General features: G+C 53.6%; 1 protein-coding gene across 3 annotated transcripts in view; it reads left to right on the top strand.

Moving 5' to 3' along the window:
• ADAMTS2 (ADAM metallopeptidase with thrombospondin type 1 motif 2) overlaps window positions 1-21,860 on the top strand; it is a 260,359-nt gene that overhangs the window by 149,950 nt on the left and 88,549 nt on the right. For all 3 annotated transcript variants that reach the window (XM_037056644.1, XM_037056645.1, XM_037056646.1), the window contains exon 5: window positions 16,456-16,539. In XM_037056644.1, coding sequence (XP_036912539.1) covers window positions 16,456-16,539 — 84 coding nt within the window. The remainder of the gene's footprint in view (window positions 1-16,455; window positions 16,540-21,860) is intronic.

Raw genomic sequence — 21,860 nt, 5'->3', positions numbered from 1 at the left:
GGTCACAGGCTTGGGAATAGGTGATCAAGAACTTGTCTTAGGGAGGTGGGACCACCTGTGAGCCAAGGCCTCCCCTTATCCTATCCAACTTCACTTACTTAACACAAGTTCAAAGGTGAAACAAAGATTTGCAAGACTGGCAACTGTGGAGCATTAAGCCCTGAAGGTGGGTCCCTTCCCCATACAGGCTGGCCACCTGTCCATAACCCCAGGACTAGCAGTGGTGGGCTGGACCCTACAGCCCAGCCCCACCTCCCCATGCCTTGCCCTGCTGGCCTTGGGGCCCATGTCCCAAGGCCTGTTCCCATCCCTGCTCATCCAGACACTCAGCTCCAGGCTGCCCTTCCCTCTGCTTCTGCCCAGGTGAAGAAAGAGGTGCCTGAGAGGGCGCTGGGGCCAGGCTCTGGGCCTCACCTCAGGTGCCCTTAGCCTGTTCAGAGAGGCTGGGACCCCAGGGAAGGCTGCTAGAGAGCCTCCACCTCTCATTTGAGGGGTGGGCCACCCAGCCTGCTGGCTCCTCTAGCCCAGCCTGCACCCAGGCTGGGTCCCTATTGGGCTCCCAGCTCCCACATGGATCTGCCCAGCTGTCCCCTGCTGTCATCCTGCTCCTGCTCCCTCCAGCCTTCCACAGGTTCATCTGGCCTCCACCAGGCCCAGCCTTGGGGACCAGGAGTGCCCCTTTGCCCAGCTCGCCTGTGTGTGGGGAGCTGTTATCCTGTTCAACCTTTTCTCCTCAGAAGCATTCTCCCTGTTGTGTGTCTGGTCTTCTCAGGCCAGGATGTAGTCAACACTCCTGAACACACCTGCTGCTGACTGTGAGTGTAGAATCTGCTCATGTGCAGACTTGATGTGCCAGCACCTGAACTGGTCTCTTCTTGCAAGCTCGGCACTGAGGCCACATGTGCCTGACCACCCAAGGAGCCAGGCTGGGATGCAGTGTCCCCTAGTTCAGGTGTTCAGGAGGCCAGGGGTCAATGCTGTGGGGGGACACCAGAGCAAGGATTAAAGTAACAGGTTTGCATATGCATTTTATTGTTTTTTTCTAAAGAGCTTTTATTTATTTATTTTTAGAGAGAGGGGAAGGAAGGGAGAAAGAGAGGGAAAGAAACATCAATGTGTGGTTGCCTCTCACACACCCCTGGACCAGGGACCTGGCCTGCAACCCAGGCATGTGCTCTGACTGGCAATCAAACCAGCAACCCTTTGGTTCAAAGGCCGGGACTCAAGCCACTGAACCACACCAGTCAGGGCTGCATATGGATTTTTAAAAGTAAAATCTATTTGTGCCAAGAATCCAAGAAATACAAAGTTTGAGCACAAGATTCGTGCTTCCTCTATGGCTTAATAGCATTTAACTGAAGCACTGGTTTCAATCCTATGCTTCCTGGAGAAGCCAGAGGCCTGGCTGTGCCGCTCTGGGGGCTCACTATCCACCAAGGCCCCGAGCTGCTGGGACGAGCTGCCAGCCCCTTTTGCCCCTTGTACACAGCAAGTGGACCACTGGTCGATGCGGCCACCCCTGAAGGCAGCCCCTGACTGACCTTTGCTCCTGGGACCCTCTGCTTCCAGGAGGCTTGCCAGAGGCTGCCAAGGTCACGGGACAGAGGTGAGGTGTCTTCCCTGAAGTTCCACGTCTTTGGACAGCAAGTATTTTAAACCACAATGTTAGATTAAAATAAACTTGGTCATATCCCTGAGTCAAAGCAAAAGTCAGATGAATTCCTCAAACACACACTGGAAATTTGAAAGCAGAGTTGCCTAAACTACTGCCTAAGGGCCGAATCCCACCCTTCCCCTCATCTCAGAAATAAACCCTCACTGGCACGTGGTGGCAGGCTCATCCAGGTGTGGTCCCACTGCCCCTGTGCTGCTGTGGGGAGTGGCTGGGACCTGACCAGGACTGCTGTGAAGCTAAAAGCAGTCACTACCTGGGGCTAACAATGTATTTGCTCTCAGGCTCTAGTCCTACTCTTGCCCAGAGCTACAGCCCCAGCCCTCCAGGGTTTGTGGTTCCTTCTGTTGCCTCGTGCCCTTGCAGGTCCCTGTGAAGGGAGCACAAGGCACATCATGAGGACCAGCTTTGAAGTCAGAAGCATCTGCATTGCCATCCTGGATTTTACACACTTGGCACAGCACCTGCCTTGCCCTGAACTTGGCTTCCTCAATTTTAAACTTCCCAAATACTCTGCATGTCATAGTCCCTGGTGAGAGGTGGCCCCCAGGAGACAAGCTTCCCTTTGCCCCCTTCAGCTCCTCCCAGCCCGTGCAACTGGGCAGCCCTTTCCATCAGGGGATCCAACCACTGGCTTCTCTGAGCCAAAAGAACAAGAGTCGTCTTGGGCCACACATTAAATATATTATGAAATGTAGTCACCAAAAAAAAAGTCCCACAATGCTTTAAGTAAATGTACCATTTTGTGTGGAGCCCCACTCAGCCATCCTGGGCTACGAGCTGCAGGTTGGACTCCCCACTGAAGGCCATTGTAGGGATGGACCTTACACTTGAGCTGAGCTCCACCCTCTCCCTGCTCAGACCACAGCCCAACCCCACCTGCTCCTCAACCTTGCTGCCCAATGGGCCTGTGAGGTCACTGTGGGGATGCTTTTCAAAGTGATCAGGTGAGCAGGAGGAGCAGGCTTCTGGGCAGGAGAGCCCTCTCTCCCCCTTAACTGCTTGTGTTCTGGAAGAGCCCTGAGCCCCCAGGGCCCTCAGGCCCCCTGAGCCCCCAGAAAGAACTTTGCAACCCAAACACCTTCTGAGTTTCCAGAGCCGAGGTCATGCCCTTGGACCCCTCTGAGCATAGAAACAGGTCTCTGGAACTTCCAGCCAAGATGGAGGCATAGATAGACACACTGTGCCTCCTCACAAAACCAAAAGAAGGACAACAAAAGTTCAGAAACAAAATAGCAACCAGTACTGACAGAAAACTGAACTGTATGGAAGTCTGACAACCAAGTTGTTAAAGTAGACATATTTATCCAAACTGGTAGGAGGGGCGGAATCAGGCAGCTGGACGGAGAGGGATCACAGCAAAAAAAAAAAAAAAGTGGTGGCTGTCGGACCCTGGGCTTGGGGCAGCAGCAGGCTGACCCAGCGAGGTGGCGGACTGTAGAGGGGCGTGGCGCACAAGGTGGCTTGCAGAACCAGGCAGTCCAAAATTCATGTGCAGATAAACCAGGCGAAACTGGGGAGTGAGACAGACCATGCAATCCAGGGTCCCAGCTCAGGGAAATAAAGCCTCTAAACACCAGTTGAAAACACCTGTGGGAGTTGAGATCCCAGGAGAGACTTCCAGCCTCACAGGAGAGTTCATTGGAGAGACCCACAGGATCCCTAGAATGCACACAAGCTCACCCACATGGGAATCGGCCCAGAAAGGCCCAGTTTCCTTGGGGGAAGTGGCAGAAGGGACTGAAATCTGGTAGAGAGCAGAGCAAGCACCATTGTTCCCTCTTGGACCCCTGCCCCACATACAGCGTCACAACCCAGCAACTGAGTTGCCCTGCCCTGGTGAACACCTAAGGTTCTGCCCCTCACTACATAACAGGCATGTCAAGACGAAAAAAAATGGCCCCAATAAAAGAACAAATCAAAGGTCTAGAAAAAAATACAACTAAGTGACAAAGAGATAGCCAACCTATCAGATGCACAGTTCAAAGCACTGGTGATCAGGATGCTCACACAATTGGTTGAATTTGGTTGCAAATTAGATGAAAAAGTGAAGGCTACACTAAGTGAAATGAAGAAAAATGTACAGGGAACCAATAGTGATGGGAAGGAAACTGGGATTCAAATCAATGGAGTGGACCAGAAGGAAGAAAGAAACAACCAAATAGAAAAGAATGAAGAAACAAGAATTCAAATAAATGAGAAGAGGCTTAGGAACCTCCAGGATATCTTTAAACATTCCAACATTCGAATTACAGGGGTACCAGAATGGAAGGAGGAAGAGCAACAAGTGGAAAAGTTACTTGAACAAATAATAAAGGAGAACTTCCCCGATCTGACAAAGGAAATAGATTTCCAGAAAGTCCAGGAAGCTCAAAGAGTGCCAAACAAGTTGGACCCAAGGAGGAACACACCAAGGCACATCATAATTGCATTAGCCAAGATTAAAATGAAGGAGAGAATCCTAGAAGCAGCAAGAGATAAGGAGACAGTCACCTACAAAGGAGTTTCCATCAGTCAGCTGATTTCTCAAAAGAGACCTTATAGGCAAGAAGCGGCTGGAAAGAAGTATTCCAAGTCATAAAAGGCAAAGACCTACATCCAAGATTGCTCTATTCAGCAAAGCTTTCATTTAGAATGGAAGGGCAGATAAAGAGCTTCTCAGAGCAGGGCAACACAGTTTGCTGGGCTGTGACGCTGTATGTGGGGGCGGGGTCAAAGAGGAGCAATGGCGTCCCATCTGCCGCCTCCTGCCACAGCTGCTACCATCACTGGGGCCCGCGCGTTTCGTCCCACTGCACTCGAGTATGCCACCGCCGTCAGCCCTCCACCACTGGGTTCGCCTCCTGGGGCCTGCGTGGTCCGTCTCACTGTGTGCGAATGTGCAACCGCGGTCAGTCTGCCCCACACCCTGACTGTGTCCGGGCTACTTACGCGCCTAGGTCTGGGGATCTTTCCTGCCGACCCCGCTCCACTGCTGGCTCCGCCCCTCTTACCNAAAACCAAAAGAAGGACAACAAAAGTTCAGAAACAAAATAGCAACCAGTACTGACAGAAAACTGAACTGTATGGAAGTCTGACAACCAAGTTGTTAAAGTAGACATATTTATCCAAACTGGTAGGAGGGGCGGAATCAGGCAGCTGGACGGAGAGGGATCACAGCAAAAAAAAAAAAAAAAGTGGTGGCTGTCGGACCCTGGGCTTGGGGCAGCAGCAGGCTGACCCAGCGAGGTGGCGGATTGTAGAGGGGCGTGGCGCACAAGGTGGCTTGCAGAACCAGGCGATCCAACATTCATGTGCAGATAAACCAGGCGAAACTGGGGAGTGAGACAGACCACGCAATCCAGGGTCCCAGCTCAGGGAAATAAAGCCTCTAAACACCAGTTGAAAACACCTGTGGGATTTGAGATCCCAGGAGAGACTTCCAGCCTCACAGGAGAGTTCATTGGAGAGACCCACAGGATCCCTAGAACACACACAAGCTCACCCACATGGGAATCGGCCCAGAAAGGCCCAGTTTCCTTGGGGGAAGTGGCAGAAGGGACTGAAATCTGGCAGAGAGCAGAGCAAGCACCATTGTTCCCTCTTGGACCCCTGCCCCACATACAGCGTCACAACCCAGCAACTGAGTTGCCCTGCCCTGGTGAACACCTAAGGTTCTGCCCCTCACTACATAACAGGCATGTCAAGACGAAAAAAAATGGCCCCAATAAAAGAACAAATCAAAGGTCTAGAAAAAAATACAACTAAGTGACAAAGAGATAGCCAACCTATCAGATGCACAGTTCAAAGCACTGGTGATCAGGATGCTCACAGAATTGGTTGAATATGGTTGCAAATTAGATGAAAAAGTGAAAAAGCTACGCTAAGTGAAATGAAGAAAAATGTACAGGGAACCAATAGTGATGGGAAGGGAACTGGGACTCAAATCAATGGAGTGGACCAGAAGGAAGAGAGAAACAACCAAATAGAAAAGAATGAAGAAACAAGAATTCAAATAAACGAGGAGAGGCTTAGGAACCTCCAGGATATCTTTAAACATTCCAACATCCGAATTACAGGGGTACCAGAATGGAAGGAGGAAGAGCAACAAGTGGAAAAGTTACTTGAACAAATAATAAAGGAGAACTTCCCCGATCTGGCAAAGGAAATAGATTTCCAGAAAGTCCAGGAAGCTCAAAGAGTCCCAAACAAGTTGGACCCAAGGAGGAACACACCAAGGAACATCATCATTGCATTAGCCAAGATTAAAATGAAGGAGAGAATCCTAGAAGCAGCAAGAGATAAGGGAACAGTCACCTACAAAGGAGTTTCCATCAGTCAGCTGATTTCTCAAAAGAGACCTTATAGGCACGAAGCGGCTGGAAAGAAGTATTCCAAGTCATTAAAGGCAAAGACCTACATCCAAGATTGCTCTATTCAGCAAAGCTTTCATTTAGAATGGAAGGGCAGATAAAGAGCTTCTCAGAGCAGGGCAACACAGTTGCTGGGCTGTGACGCTGTATGTGGGGGCGGGGTCAAAGAGGAGCAATGGCGTCCCATCTGCCGCCTCCTGCCACAGCTGCTACCGTCACCGGGGCCTGCGCGTTTCGTCCCACTGCACTCGAGTATGCCACCGCCATCAGCCCTCCACCACTGGGTTCGCCTCCTGGGGCCTGCGTGGTCCGTCTCACTGTGTGCGAATGTGCAACCGCAGTCAGTCTGCCCCACACCCTGACTGTGTCCGGGCTACTTACGCGCCTAGGTCTGGGGATCTTTCCTGCCCGACCTGCTCCACTGCTGGCTCCGCCCCTCTTACCATCCGGTTGAACAGGTTCGTTTTTGTAGGACTTCCGTATAATTCAATTTTCTGTTCTTTGGCTGTGTCTTTGTGTCTTTGTCCAAACCTTTGTTGTAGTCAAACTTGGTTGTGGGAGAAGGCACAGTGTTTCCACCTATGCCTGAGTTGCCCTGCTCTGGTGAACACCTAGGGCTCCGATCCTGCTACGGAACAGGCACAAACAGCCAAAAAAATGGTGCAAGAAGAACTCAAAGTCCCAGAGCCGATAACTCTAAGTGACCAAGAGATTGCCAGCCTCTCAGAAGCACAGTTCAAGACACTGTTTATCAGGATGCTAACAGAACTGGTTGATTATAGTCACAAATTAGAGGAATATAGTCACAAATTAGAGGAACATATGAAGGCTAAACTAATTGAAATGAAGGGAGATGCACAGGAAACCAATAGTGATGGAAAGGAAACTGGGACTCAAATCAATGGAATGGACCAGAAGGAAGAACAAAACATCCCACCAGAAAGGAATGAAGAAATGAGAATTCAAAAAAATGAGGAGAGGCTTAGGAACCTCCAGGACATCTTTAAACGTTCCAACATCCGGATTATAGGGGTACCAGAAGGGGGAAAGAAACAGCCACGAGTGGAAAACTTATTTGAACAAATAATAAAGGAGAACTTCCCCAGTCTGGCAAAGGAAATAGACTTCCAGGAAATCCAGGAAGCTCAGAGAGTGCCAAAGAAGTTGGACCCAAGAAGGAACACACCAAGGCACATCATAATTACATTAGCCAAGACTAAAATGAAGGAGAGAATCCTAGAAGCAGCAAGGGATAAGGGGACAGTCACCTACAAAGGAGTACCCATCAGACTGTCAGCGGATTTCTCAAAAGAGACCTTACAGGCAAGAAGGGGCTGGAAAGAAGTATTCCAAGTCATGAAATCCAAAGACCTACAGCCAAGATTGCTTTATCCAGCAAAACTTTCATTTAGAATGGAAGGGCAGATAAAGTGCTTCTCAGATAAGGTCAAGTTCAAGGAGTTCATCATCACCAAGCCCTTATGATATGAAATGCTAAAGGGACTTATATAAGAAAAAGAAGATAAAAACAAGTATAGTAAAAAGACAGCAAACTCACAGCTATTAACAACCATGCCTAAAACAAAAGCACACTAAGCAAACAACCGGAACAGGAACAGAACCACAGAAATGGAGATCACGTGGAGGGTTAGCAACAGGGGAGTGGGAGGAGGAGAGAGAGGGAAAAGGTACAGAGAATAAGTAGCATAGATGGTAGGTAGAAAATAGGGGAGGGTAAGAATAGTATGGGAAATGTAGAAGCTAAAGAACTTGTAAGTATGACACATGGACATGAACTAAAGGGGGGAATGTGGGTGGGAGAGGGTTTGCAGGGTGGAAGGGAATGAAGGGGGGAAATGGGACAACTGTGATAGCATAATCAATAAAATATATTTTTTAAAAAGAAACAGCTTTCTGTACAGTATGTTCTGAAACAGTGTTTGTTGAATGAATGGTTTTTGTCTGTGCCAGAGCTCAGATTTTTTTCTTCATTTCTTTTCTAATTTAATCCAGAAGTTGGCCCAGGCTTCCCAAAGCCTTGCCAGGGTTTGCAAACAACAGAGGAATACCGTCTCCATTTGTCAGCAACTTGCAGGAATGTTGGGGCCATGTGGTGACGGTGGGCAGGCTGTGTGGGGTGAGGGCAACAGGAATGTTTTCTGCTGGTCTCGGGGTAGGGTGGGTCTCATGTACCAACCGCAGGGAGATGCAGCCCCAAGTTGGTACATGAGACCCACCCCCAAGTCCTGTTCACATATCTCTGGCTCTGGTGCCTGGGACAGAGACAAGCATCTCTGAAACTGGACACTAGCCCTTGGTGCTTTCAGTTTCAGGGAATCCAGCTCAGCTTCTGGGCAAGGGGGACACACTTGGGTTTGGGCCTGATCTTCACACAGCAGGAGAGGGGACAGGACAGGGAGCAGAGGCACCCTCGTCACACATAGGTCCCCAGCGCCAGGGCCTGCTGGTACCATGGGCCCAGGGCATGCCCACACTGTTCCTGCGCTTCGTGCTTGTCCCCATGCACTGCCAGGAAATAGGGCTGGTAGGGCCCATGCACTCAGCTTAGAAAAGGGTGGTTCTCTCAGGTGCTGGTAGGAGCCAGACAGGAGGCGGGGCCAGGGGCCAGGGTGGCTATGGCAGAGTGGAATGTCAAGGACTGCGGTGGCCAAGGCACCATGCCCTGCAGCATCCCCACCCCCACCCCACTCACTGTGGTCATGTAAGCAGGCCTATGGTGCTGGCTCTTTTTTTCCATGGGGAGCTGGAAGTCCAATTTTTATAGGAAATCAAATTATTTTTTAATGTCAACAAATTGAAATGAAGACCTCACACAGCACAAGGGAATCAGAGTGCAGCTGCAGGCAAGTGTGGCCCATCAGTGGGAGTGGGGGGGTTGTTCCTTCTGGCCTGGGCAAGAGGGAGCCTTTGCCTGCCCGCAGTGTGCTGTGATGAGGCAGTTGTTCCACACCTGGGGCTGTTCTGAGCATGCCTGGAGTTAGACACCAGAAAGGTACTCACCGCAGTGCTGGGCGCATGGAGGATGCCCCACAGATGTGAGCTATCCCTGGTCACGTGTTAGTGCATTGGGCACCCCGGACCCCTGGTGTAAACTGGCCACTTTCGGGGCTCTGGGTATAGAGATGAGCTGTCGCGTCCCTGCGCTCAGAGGGCTCGGGGAGCAGGGCAGGACTGAGTACTCACACCTCGGTTAACACTCGTGTTAATCACAGATCCAGGGCCCTGTGGGGGGACTGGGAGGGGCACCCCTAACGCAGAAGCAGGGCTTGCCAGGAAGCCCCTGAAGTGTGCTGGTGCTGCAGGGGCAGAACGGCCTGTGTGAACACCCAGTGACATCTCCACAACTCCACACTCAGAGGGCCTCTGGAGGACAGGGTGCTGGGGTCGAGGCAGCACCTGAGGTTGGCACAGCCTCCTGGGTCAGGCTAGGAGGCCCAGAACCTGCTGTGATACTACACGAGCAGAGGGCCGAGGCTGTTTGGGGATCTTAAAAGGGAAACACCTGTGTTTGGGAGTTCGGGGTTCATGGCTTCTGTCATCAGAAATGCCTCTGCACAGGGCCTGAGGAGGCTGAGTGCTCACAGCTGACCCTGTGTGGGGTGGGGCTTGGAAGCTGTCTCTATGTGGTCCTAGTGGCCCTGCAAGGCTCTTGTCTCTGGGTAGGGTCACCAAAGCTCAGAGAGGGTGATGACGTGACTCAGGGGAGGAAGACAGGATTTCTGTGTCTGTGGAAAGCAGACCCCCACTGTGTCTGCCTGGGCTGTCAGAGCCCAGGTGACGTCCTGTCCCTACTCTTCTGGTTGAAGAGAGAGTCCTCCTGAACCCCTGAAGAAGGCCATCCTCAAGTGTGTTCTTGCCTTGGCCTTTCTGACTCCTGACAGCACTTGAGGACCCTTGCCTGCCCCCCAACCCCGTTCTGCTTTCTCTCTTGTTCTGTGACTCCTGGTTTTCCTCTTGGCTCTTCCATCCACAGTGTCTTCCTGGTCTCTCTAAAGTTTGTTCACCTGCTCCATCCCTCATTCACTCAGCATGGGTCTACAGAGCGCCCGCCACGTGCCGGACAGTATGTAGGTGCTGGGAGGGTGGTGAACAGTGAGGCTGGGGTCCTGCTTGCATTGAGCCCAATCCATTGATGCAGGGTCGACACCAATGATGATGAAGAAGATGGAGATGGTTCTGAGGGGTGTACCACACCATCTTTACCTCTGCCTCTACCTCCCTCTACTCCCCCATACCCCTGCCCCCTAGGGGAGGCCTCCTGACAGCTGACAAAGACGCTCGGCCTCCCTGGGGGAGCTGATAGCTGTCAGAGTGGGTGTGGGAGTCCCTGTGAACCAGGAGGGCCAGGCAGCAGACCTCCTCAGTGACAGCTGGAGGCAGCTGCAGAGCTTGTGCCATGCAGACTTCAGCAGGAGGTGACAGCTGAGCCAGAACAGCAGGGAATGTGTCTGGTGTGGGGCTGCGATCTGGTCTGGTGTGTCTGCCGCTCCTCCTGCACCTGTTGCTGAGGTGCAATCCTGCAACCCTGGGATCCTGCTCCCTGCTGGGGGCCCTTGCCAGTGTGTCTTGGAAGGATTAAGGGTTCACACAGGGCAGCGCACATTCAGTGTGAGGCCCTCACAGCAGGGCCTCAGGGGCTTGCTGCTGTCACACACTTTGCCCATTTCCTATTGGTCCATGTCTCCAAAATTACCCCCTCCTTTGTTTATGTGAAACTTTTACTGACCACCTACTGTGTTCTGGACACTGCTGGGAACACAGCAGTGAGGAAGGAGGAGAGACACCCCCTATTTCAAGTAATTGTGAAGTCTGGAGTAGCTCCTTCAGTGGGCGTTTTAGGTGCTTTGAGCAGGGGACAGTGGTGTGGGGGGAGAACATGAAGAGCCAGAGGGCACAGCAAGTGCAAAGACCCTGGGGTAGGGAGGGCTCCCCGTGCTGAGAGCCCAGGTCTGGCCAGGCCCACTTGACAAGAAGCAGCAGGGTTTTGACTTTATCCCAGTTGCGGTGGGAGGGCTTTGGGGTAGGGGTAGGAGATTAAACAGGGCAGTAACTGCCCCCTTCTTTGGAATGCATTTATTACTTGGACTTTTTTTCTTTGAATGCTCTTCAAAGAAATCCAGGGGCTGGAGGGGAGAAGAAGGAATTCCAGGCACGAGCCTTTACACAAGCAGCCAGAGAACCACCAGACTTCAGGAAAGCGGAGCTGTGGGACTGAGGGCTCTTGGAGGAAAGGATCAGAAGTGGATCACAGAGAAGCCAGCCAGGCCTGCCCAGAAGGGGCTGAAGTTTCTGCTCCTGGGGCACTGGGGAGCCCTTGAGGGTCCCAGACAGAAGAAGGCGGTCAGATCTTCTCCAAGTGGTGACTGAGTTGTGAGGAATGGTGTGGGGGGGGAGGGGGTGAGCAGTCAGGGCCCTGCCACCTCCTGCCTGCCCAGGAAGTGAGCTCGGGTACCGGGAGCAGGAAAATGTGAGGGAGGCTTGGGGAGGCCCTCCTCTGCTTTTGGTGACTCTTTTTGCCATGTCTGTCAGCTCTCTACTTAGCAGAAATGTCGTGCCTGAGTCCCTATCAAGGATGAGACTGTTTCAGTGGGAATTTTACCCGTCGTTCCCAGGGGTTCTCAGGCTCACATGGGCACCACAGGCTTCCTGCTTCACAGTCCCAGCTGAGCGGCATCCTGTAGGGAGAAGGAGGCAGCCCGGAGGTTCACGACCCCACGGAAAGCTGGCATGGCCCTGGGGGAAGGCAGGGCCACGCCTCAGGCCAGCAGAGGACTAGGGCAGAGGGGCCCTCTGCTCAGCACTCTGTGGGAGCTGGGTGCCAGCACCACTGGGGGAGCTCTTCACCAGGTGGGGTCTCTGCCACACTACACTCTGCCCAGGCCGGTGGTCCCCATGGGGGTCCTGCCTCTAACCTATTCTGTAGGCCCCTGAGGTCATATGAGGTAGGGGGGCCATCCCGAGGTCCAGCTGTCACGGGGAGGTGCGAGTGTCACAAAGCCAGGCCAGAGCACACCAGCTGGAAGCCTGCCCCTGGTGGGGAGCATGTGAAAGAGGAAAAGCCTTCCTACAGTGGAAATCCACAGTGGCAGGGCAGGGGGAGTCTCAAGAGCAGGCTGGGCCATTGACCTTACCTGCGACCTGGCCTCTGCGCCGGCCTTCTGTGGGTGCTATAGACATGCCCTGTCTAAGCAGCCCAGAAGGCCCAGCTGATGTCCACGTCAGAGTCAGGGCACCCAGCTCAGCTCATAGGAACTGACAAGTAGATGAGCAGCCCTACAAACAGAGCCTCCCAACCTGCGCCTTGGTGCAGCGGCCTTCCTCCCAGGGCCCTCTGGGCCACACCCCAGCCCTGCAGGATGCGGGCCTCCACCCTCAGGAGCTTCAAACCAAGCAGGGTATTCCTGGGGTTCTGGTCACTGCCTGCTCTGAGTCAGGAGTCAGGGTCAGACCTGTCCAGTGTCTAAGAAGGACACAAACCCCAACCTGAGGTGACAGCAGCTGATCTCAGGCCCAGTGGCAGGGCCAGGATGACCCTGGACCCCAAAGGACAGGATCTGTCAGGGCAGGAACTGAGAAAGAGACCAGCCTCAGCTTCTCCTCGCTTATGTGGGGCTGACCATCCCTCCTCACAGGGCTGTCAAAAGCATGAAATGAGGTAATTCTGGACACTCATCCCTGAGTCCCATCCAGGTAACAAGTAGGCTTCCTGCCTTCCAGAGGGTCAGTGGGCAGGGCTCCAGGCCTCCTCGTGCACACCGATGGGGCAGGTGCCCTGGGGTCCACCCAGCCTGGCTCTGAGTGGTGCAGTCAGCATGGGCTGCAGAGTGCTGCCGGGGTATAGAGGGGTCCCAAGCCCCTCGTTTTCTGGGGTGGCTCTGAGACATGACACAGGTTTTTCTCCCTGCCCCACTCACAGAAAAAAGGCGGCCTGCCTCTTGTCATTGAGGGGCACCCTGGGGGCCACAAGGCTGTGTGGGAGGTGCCCATTCCAGCCCAAGCTACTCCTGCTATCTGCCCTTCTCTTCTCTCACCTCTGTACCTGAGCCCCACACACCCACCTCTCAGCCTCCGCAGTGGGCACTCAGTCCCCTCCCGTAAAGGAGCCAGCGTAACCTTGAGGACCACGGTCTCACAGTCCCCCTTTCCGTCCTGGTGTGGGCTGCTGCTCTTTGAGCAGAGTTGAAAACCTCTCCCAGCTGGCCTCAGGGGCCCTCTCCCAGCTGCCCTCCCAGGATGCCCCTGCCAGCCCCTCCTCCAGCAGCACCAGGACCACCCTGAGCCTGGGCCTTTGCTCGTGCTGCTCCCTCTGGCAGGAGCACCGTTGCCTTTGTGGGGCTTACTTGTTTCCATTTCTCAGCTCTGCAGTGGAAGGCCATGTCCTCAGTCTCCACCACAGGACAGGGTCTGCATTAATGTGCCTTCTGGTCCCCACGTTTTCCTCATTAGTATCATCATGACCATGGAGCTGGTTTTGTTACTTTACAGTTTCCCTTTCCGCCTCCCAGGAGATGGCCAGCTTCACGCTGGTTCACCGCAGAGTCCCGAGTGTGGCACCTGCCAGGGATGCAGAGAGGCCGACAGCTCTGTGCTTGCTACGGGCCAGGCCACACAATTCTGGACCCCAATGGGTGGATTGGGAGAGAGAGGCCCAGATGCCTCAGTTTTGGAAGTCCCACTGAGAACCTAGGGCCAGTCTGTCATTGGGCTAGGGGGGGTCAGTGCATGGTGGGATGGACATTTACACAGCAAAGCTCAAACATGAGGAAAGCCCAACTTCATTTACTTCTAACTGCAGCTCCCCTCACCACAGCACAGAAGGAAAGGTGTGCCCTGGCCCGTGAGAGGAGCTCAGGCTTCCCCATTTGAAAGCTGTTAGGGGGATGACTCAGGTCAGAACTTGAGCTTGACTTCGTGCTGGTCATAGTCAGCTCTGGCCACTCTCACTAAATACCATAGGCTAGGTGGCTTAAACAGCACACAGTTGCAGTGTAGGTTGTGGAGGCCAGAGGCCCAGCTGGTTGGTTCCTGGTGAGGACTCTCATCCCAGCCTGCAGACAGCCACCTTCTTGCCAAGTCCTCACATAGCAGAGAGAGAGAGACAGACAGAGACAGCTCTCTGACATCTCTTCCTATCAGGGCACTAATTGTACCAGGGCATCCCCACCCTCATGGCTTCATCCAACCCTGATCACCTCCCACCATTACACTGGTGGTCGGGCTTTCAACATATGAATTTGGGGACATAGTTCAGTCCACAGGAGGGCTGTTCATCACTTCTCCTTCCTCCCTCTACATACGGATGCAAGCATGGCATGGCCCCCCTGCACACATCTGTCCCAGCCTGCTCTGGGCAGTGGCCCTCCAGGCTGCAGGCCTGTGGTTCGGGTCCCTCAGAGTTTGCTGTCTCTGCTGCAGACTCCCCTCCTGCTGGCCAGTACCCTCGGGCACTCTGAGACCCAAATCTGGCCCCAGCCATTCTGCTCACTGTCCCTGGATCACCTCCCACCCTGACTGGGAGCTTGGCTACCCTTGCAGGCCTCTTGCTTCTGAAGCTTCTCGTGCCTCCATTGCTGCTCTCTGAAGCCACCCCAAAATGTGAGCCAGTCCCCCAGTGAGGGTAGCAGTTCAAGTTCTCTCTGCAGTCGTCTCCTCAAAGATCAAGGCCAGTTTTTCCGCCATTCGCAGCCTCCTCTATCCCCCTTACCACCCCTCCAGCTGCCAAGCACCCTCCCTGTGCCACTGCCTGCTTTATTTCTGCACCGTAACTTTCAGTCAAGCTCCCCGAGCCAAATTGGCCAGTTTTACTGGTAATAGATAAAGCAACTACTTTGAAGACAAAAAACCCTTTTCTCTCTTAAGAAAAACTGGGTTTTAGGGCTATTGTCTTGCTATAGACTAAAATATCTAGTTTGACCCTCAAAGCTGGGCCAGATCACCGGTGTTTTAGGGGTGTGCACCCTGCCCCTGACACCTTGGGGCCTGCGGCAGCCTGAGCAAGAGCAGTGACTAGTAGGGCGTTTTACCATTTTCACCGCATTTTCTCACACATGTGCAGTCAGTCCCCAGCAGTTCTGTGCAGTGGGGACTGCCACCTTGTTTCACAGAGAGGAAGCTAAGGCATGAGTGAGTTTGACAATCAGCTGCCCCTTCCCGGGAGTGGGGCCAGAACAGAATTTGATCCGTCAGTACGCGATTTTCCTTAGATTTTCCAAAGGGTCTTTCTGCTCTGTGTAGGTTGCTGTTATCATTGCTCAGACAGAGACTGTGGAAGTTGGGGTTGGGAGCAGGTACAGCCCTGGCCTGAGACAGCAGAGTGGCTCCACCCTCACAGGGCACCACCGGCAGCCCCTAGGCTCGGAGTGCACACAGCCAGGGGTGCAGACAGTTCAGTCCCCCGCTCAGCCACAGCCCGAGTGGGTGGATTCTTTCAGGGTTCTGAGCACCTGCTGGGAGCTGCTGGGGACACTCAGGGAAGGTACAGGGGACTGCAGCTCACCATCGTGGGGGACACAGAGACCTGGAGAACAGTGGACTCGGTGTCGCTGAGGAGCAAGCGCATCAGACTCGGGAGGCCATTTGGAGAAGGAGCCACTGGAGGTCAGGCCGTCTGGAGCAGAGGTTTGCTCAGCCAGCGCAGGAGGTGGCAGCGAGGGGCCTCCCCAAGTAGAGCCCTGAGAGTGTATGCAGCGGGGTCTGTGTCAGCTGAACCTGTGGGTAACTGGTGCTGGCTGTGCTGTGGGGAGTGGGGCCCCTCCCCTCTCTTGTGCCGTGACCCCCTTGGTATCTGGTGAAGCCCATAAGCGCCTGCTCAGAATAATGTTCTTCAATGAAAAAACTAAAATATGTGAGACTAAGCCAGTGGTAAATTACAAAGGAAGCCAATGATACAAGCTGCAGGTGGCAACAGAGCACAGAAAGCACCTCTGTGACTGGGTGATGTCTCTTCACCAACATATTCAATAGGATCTGGTGCTGGTCTGCGCAGACCCCCTTCCAAACAGTGACAAGCACGGGTGGCTGTGGAGTGATTTCTGCCACTGGCAGTGCTGGCCCTGTCCCTGCCTCTGGAGTGTGCAGCCTTGGGTCACTCTTGAAGGAAAGGCTATGTGCAGTTAGGGACTGATGCCAAGAGAGGGGCAGTGTCCAAGACCAGGCTCTGGGTAGAGAATGCCCACGCTGGCAGGTGGGCACTGAGGAAGGGTGGCTGTTGTCCCGCAGCAGTGGTGGCTGCGAGCCAGGTGGCACAGAGGAGGGAACAGCTGGGCTGCCAGAGGAGGTGATGCCTGGTGCAAACTGGGGACAGGGAATGAGTGTGGGCTGGGCAGGTACTGATATCGTTGGCAAAGAAAGCCAGGGCCGGCCTTTGAGCCCGAGAGTCCTGCTGACAACACCTCCCTGGTGGTCTTTCAGGTCAATGAAATCTACCATGATGAGTCCTTGGGGGCCCACATCAACGTGGTGCTGGTACGGATAATCCTGCTGAGCCATGGGAAGGTGAGTGAGCCCAGGGAACTGGGGTGCTCTGAAGGCGTCTGCAAATGCCCGAACAGCCCTGCCTCTGCCCCTGCATGTGCCTCCTGCAAGACACAGCAAACTTGTGAGTCACCCCCAGCTGCCTACCCCACTGGCACCCCTTGTGTTTCAGACGCGGGCTTTGTTATTATCCTGGTGTGGTGAGGCTGACAGATCCAGTGGTGACGGCTATGGGAAAGCCAGTTCATTCCTCACAGATCCAGCCCCGCTGGGCCCTGGGGGGAAACAGCAGGGCTGGTCAGGGACAAACAGAGGGAAGGGGCACAGGCAAGAGAGCCTTACTTTGGTCTCTGTAGGAAGCCATGGGTGAGCAAGAGTGGACTGGCCACTCTGAACAGTTTCGGCAGGCTATGGGCTATGGTGCTGGTGCCTGGCCCCAGGCTGCTCAGGGCAGGGAGGACGGTCCGGAGTATGAGATGCTGAGGAAAGAGCTGTTGAGGCTGGACTCCAGACGGCTTGGTTCGCATCTGAGAAGCACACTCCACAGTGAGCTGCTCGCTGTCTCTAGGATGTGGCTCACCCTGGGAGGGCAGTTCCTCCAGGGTCAGCAACGTCCCAGCTGTCAGAGCATCTGGAATACCACTACACACGCTCACTTCAATTCCTGCCTGCATCTCTATCCCGTGCCTACCTCCTCCCCAACAGCACAGCCTCCGCCCCACCATGGTGGGCATCTTGCCCTCCCCACCGTCAAACTTGGATCCGCCTCTCCCAGCAACGTGCACAGGTCAGTGCACATTTTGTTCATTGGAACAGAGGAAGAGAGAGTCCCCACCCCATGGCGGGAGGTGGAAGAGAAGGGGTTGTCTGGCAAGGAGAGATGGGAGGAAAGAAGATGCCCAAGGTGCCTGCCAGCTGGGCCTGAGCACATGCCTGTGCCAGGCAGCTCAATGCCAGGACCAGTGGGGAGGGCACAGTGCCAGCCCCCACTTCACAGAGGGGACACTGCAGCTCAGCGCAGTGCAGCACGTGCTCAGCACGGGTGAGTGGCCAGAGGCATCTAACTTCCAGGAGGTTGGGCTTCCAGCCCTGGCACCCGAATTCTAGTGTCCATGGTCCGCCTCATCAGTGTACGGAAAATCAGATCATAACAAGATCAAGCCCCTCAGGAGTGGTCATTACGTGACAAAATTCCATTGCCCACAGCTTACAGGGCCACAGTATCAAAATGGCCATGAGGGGCTCGTTTGTTGGGGTGACTCCCAGGAATGGGGACCTCGACCCCCTGTGCTTGCCCTGGAAAGCATGTCTCCGAGGGAGGGTGCGGCCCCAGCCAGGGGCCCACCCTCGCAGATGCTCGGAGAGCATAGGGCTTCCAGGTCACAGGATAAGCAGGAGCTGGTGGAAACCCAGGCCTTTCACACATTACATTTTAACAGGCACACAACTTTTGAATGATATCAGGAATAAAGTTAAGTTAGTGGTATAATTTTTCCTTGGCCCACAGAAAGAATCTGTGCTTTTATTTTGAGGGATCCTAGGATGCTCAGAAATGACATAGGTCCTTTAGGTCCTAATGAAAATTGGGGTGAATGGGATAGAGCACGTGCTGTCCAGACTGTTCTCTGGCTCAGTGCCCCAAAGCCAGGGGCAGGAGAGGGCTGTGTCAATGGCAGTTCCACCTCCCTTGAAAACCAAAACCAGCTCTCAGGAAGACAGTGAGCACTGCAGCAGCAGACAGGTGTTTGGAGGGCTGAGGAGCACAGCCCCCCTCAAACAGGAGGCCACATGCAGGTGCTTCCCAAGAGGAGCAGGAGAGCAGAACCTCAAGGTCACCCGGCAGGCAGCACAGCGAGGTGGAGCACAGCCCCACAGCCTAAACCGCAGCCTAGGTCAGTGGAACCAAGGAAAGCATCCAGAAAAAGCAGAAATCAATACACTAGAAACTAGAAAGAAATGATAGAATCAGTCAAGAAGAGAGCCTCAGACACAAAGCTCGCACATGTGTGATCTGGAAACAAGAGAGAGGACACCAGACACGAGGGTGTGTCTTCCTGCGGTAACACCAGGGGCTTCCATGGGCAGAAGCGGGAGCGGCGGCACTTTGGCACGGGGCCGCAGGCGAGAGCCCCGTGTGGGCCTTCCACTCACTGTGCAGCCCACTGGGGCCTCGCAGGGGAGGCTGCTACACACCTTCCACCACAGGTGGAAGGCCAGGGAGCTGTGCAGGGGCTCAGTCCTGTGTCTGGGCTCATGGTGATGCATTAGGCACACAGACCCAGGAAGGGCAGCCAGGGGTGGGCCCAGCCCAGCTACACAGTCCAGCCTCTGTTTACAGGCAGTGGCCTTTGGAAAGAATGTCCTTTGGGCTTCTCCCCTGTCCCCAGTGAAGTAGCCATCCCCATGATCCCTCTTCTCTCTTACTCCTCCTTCTCCCCAGGTCTGGTCCTTCCACCCCTTCCAGTCCCAGCCTGGGGCCCCTCCACCAGGACCCCCATGTCTGAGGAATTCTCAGGTCTTCAGAATAAGCCTTGGGCACCTTTTTCTGCCACCGGAGACAAAAAATGGGAAACTTCAGGTCCTGGGGTACAGAGGGAGAAGAACCACTCGTTGGTCTGGGCACCGGGGGCATCTGCATTTCCCCCAGGTTGCCCCAAATTGATTGAAAAGAAAATCTGGAAGCTGTGCATAGCTCATCACTCAGCAGTGCTGACAGAGCTTTGGCCGCCATCTGTCTGTCTCCCTCCCACTCAGCTCAGAGCTTCATTATCTGAGCTGCTCCTGGCCCTCTCCATGATCTCTTGTCCCTCCCAGAGCCAGCTCTCCTTGCGGTTCTTCGTCCTTAACTGTGGCCACAGGCTGGCATTTGGGGAGGAGAGTCAAACCAGGGGTGAAGATATCAGGGACTCTGGGGCAGAGATCCTGGAAGATGGAGGCTTTCCTGGAGACATGCAGGTATTTCAAAGTGGACTCAAGAGAAACTTAGAGAACTTCCCAGTGAGTCCCATAACCACCAAGGCAACTCAAGTTCTTCACCGTTTTCAAAGTTATCTTAAAATACCCTCTGAACAGAGAGTCAGATCATCTCCTTGCCAGTGTGTCTTAATCATTTGCAAGGACTGGCTAAGCAAGGATAATGCAAGGCCATGTAAACTCTTTCAGAATGTACACAGATGCGTATTTATATATTCTGAAATCCACCCAGTTTATTTTTGTAGCTAGTGCAATTCCTACACTCAAGGGCAGCGTGTCCAGGACAAAGCACAGACCTATGTCCCTTCTACAGATAGGTGTGGGAACCCTGAGGCATGAAGGCACTAATTCAGTGGCCTGAAGGAGAAGCTCCCGCTGTGATGAGGCCTTTCCTAGGGGTAGGAGAACAGCTTCCTCTCAGCAAGTCTGTTCATACAGCCAATCACATCTGTTTCCTCGAGGCAAATGTCAGCTAACAAATGCCCCTCAAATGGATTCTGTGAGCCCTGTGCTGTGCTTGGTCAGACATGTCCCTGACCTTGGGCTGCTCCAGAGCAGAGGTGTGGACAAGGGAGCAATTGTAACAGGAGGTTCAGGGGCTCCCCTGGGGGGAAGGGGACGGGCAACCCCTTCTGAGGAGGTCAGGGCAATGCCTGGAGAAGTGACTTGCCCACCCCAGGAAGGCAGTGAAAGGTCCGTTCAGGCACAGCCGGAGATGGACAGGGCGAGAGAGCAGCTCATGCAGGAGGAAGGGAGGGCAGCTGAGTCGGACTGGAGGGACTCGGGGGTGTGGTGGTCGGGGGGTGGTGGCTTCGGAGCTGACACGGAAGAAGTCACAAGGAGCAGGTGAGGCCCTTATTCCCCACCCCCTGCGCTTTGCTTTGCTGCCCCTGTAGGTGCAAGACTGAGAATGGTGTAACCCGATAAGCAGTGCTTTTAAAGCTTATTTTTATTTATTCATTTTTAATTTAAGTGCAATTGGCATACTATATCATGTTAGTTATATTAGTTTAGGTGTACAATATAGTGAGTCAACATTTTTATACCTTACAGTGTGATCACCCCACTAATTCTAGCCATCATCTGTCACCATGGCAATGTGTCACAATGTTGTTAACTATACCCCCTTTACCTTTTCACCAGTTCCCCCTCCCCCTGGGTAACAATCCTTTTGGTCTCTGTATGAGTCTGGTTTTGTTCTGTTTGTTTTTAGATTCCACATATAAGTGAAAGCACAAAACATCTGTCTTTCTGTGTGTGACTAATTTCACTTAGTGTAATACAACAAGGATGTGGGGAAGAGGGAACCCTCGTGCACTGTTGGTAGGACTGCAGATTGGTGCAGCTGGTATTGAAAACCATGGGAAGATTTCTAGAAAAACTAAAATAGAACTGCCATGTGACCCAGCAATCCCATTCTGGGTATGCATCCAAAAAATACCAAAACACTAATCTGTAAGGGTATCTGCATCCCAATTTGCACTTCTTCTATGTGCAGACCTGGTGGGTGGGGGCTGTGGCTTTGGAGGGGGTGGCCTCTGCTGGAGGGAGGCCGTGGGAGCTGTGCAAAGACCACGGGCACAGGGACGGGGCCAGGAGGACAGATGAAACGGCACTTCAGGGGCCCGACCTGGAGCACGTGGGTGCTGAGTGGGTGATGGTGGAGAGGCGCTGTGTTCCTGCCTCAGGGTGCACAGTGGACAGTGCCGGGGGGGACAAGCAGGCTGTAGGGGAGAAGGTGGTGGGTTCAGCTACACTGGCTGAGTTCGTAGTGCCTAGTGCATTCCAGCGGGTGGCCAGGGAGAGGCTGGCACCGGGGTCTGCAGCCAGAGGGAAGATCAGCGCTGCTTTTGAAGCCAAGGGCAGGGGCATGGGGAAGTGAGCCACATCAGGGGAGCAGGCAGGGGACAGGTGTAGTGCTGAGGAAGAGCCCTGGTCACAGCAGGGGCAGGCTGGGGCAGAGCAAGGGGCTGAGAAAGAATCTCTTGGGGTTTTTTTTGGTTTTGTTTTAATCTGAAAATTAGTAACAAATGGTAACATAACAACCCACATTTTTCAAAGGTAGAAAAAGAATCCAGTGTCTCTAAGAGTGTTGTGCATAGCTAATTCTTAGGATGTTCCCAGATGTTTACACAGGAAAATAGAGGGGTTCCATGGTCACGTAAGTCTGAGAAATACCTGCAAAACAGGATGACTGTCAGCAAGTCATTCAGACTTTACTATGGACAAGTGATGGGGAAGCCCTAAGACCTGAGTCAGATGCAGAGCTTCTCAGAGTCCTGCAGAACTGGCTGAGGGAAACGCTGCCCTGGGGACAGTCATGGTAACACCAACACCAAGAACAGACATATGACTTGGTGACCGAAGTC

This window comes from Sturnira hondurensis, unplaced genomic scaffold (assembly GCF_014824575.4).
Source record: "Sturnira hondurensis isolate 20B ecotype Veracruz unplaced genomic scaffold, ASM1482457v3 Scaffold0009087, whole genome shotgun sequence".
NCBI classification, from domain to species: Eukaryota; Metazoa; Chordata; class Mammalia; order Chiroptera; family Phyllostomidae; genus Sturnira; species Sturnira hondurensis.
This window is presented reverse-complemented; position numbering and strand designations above follow the sequence as displayed.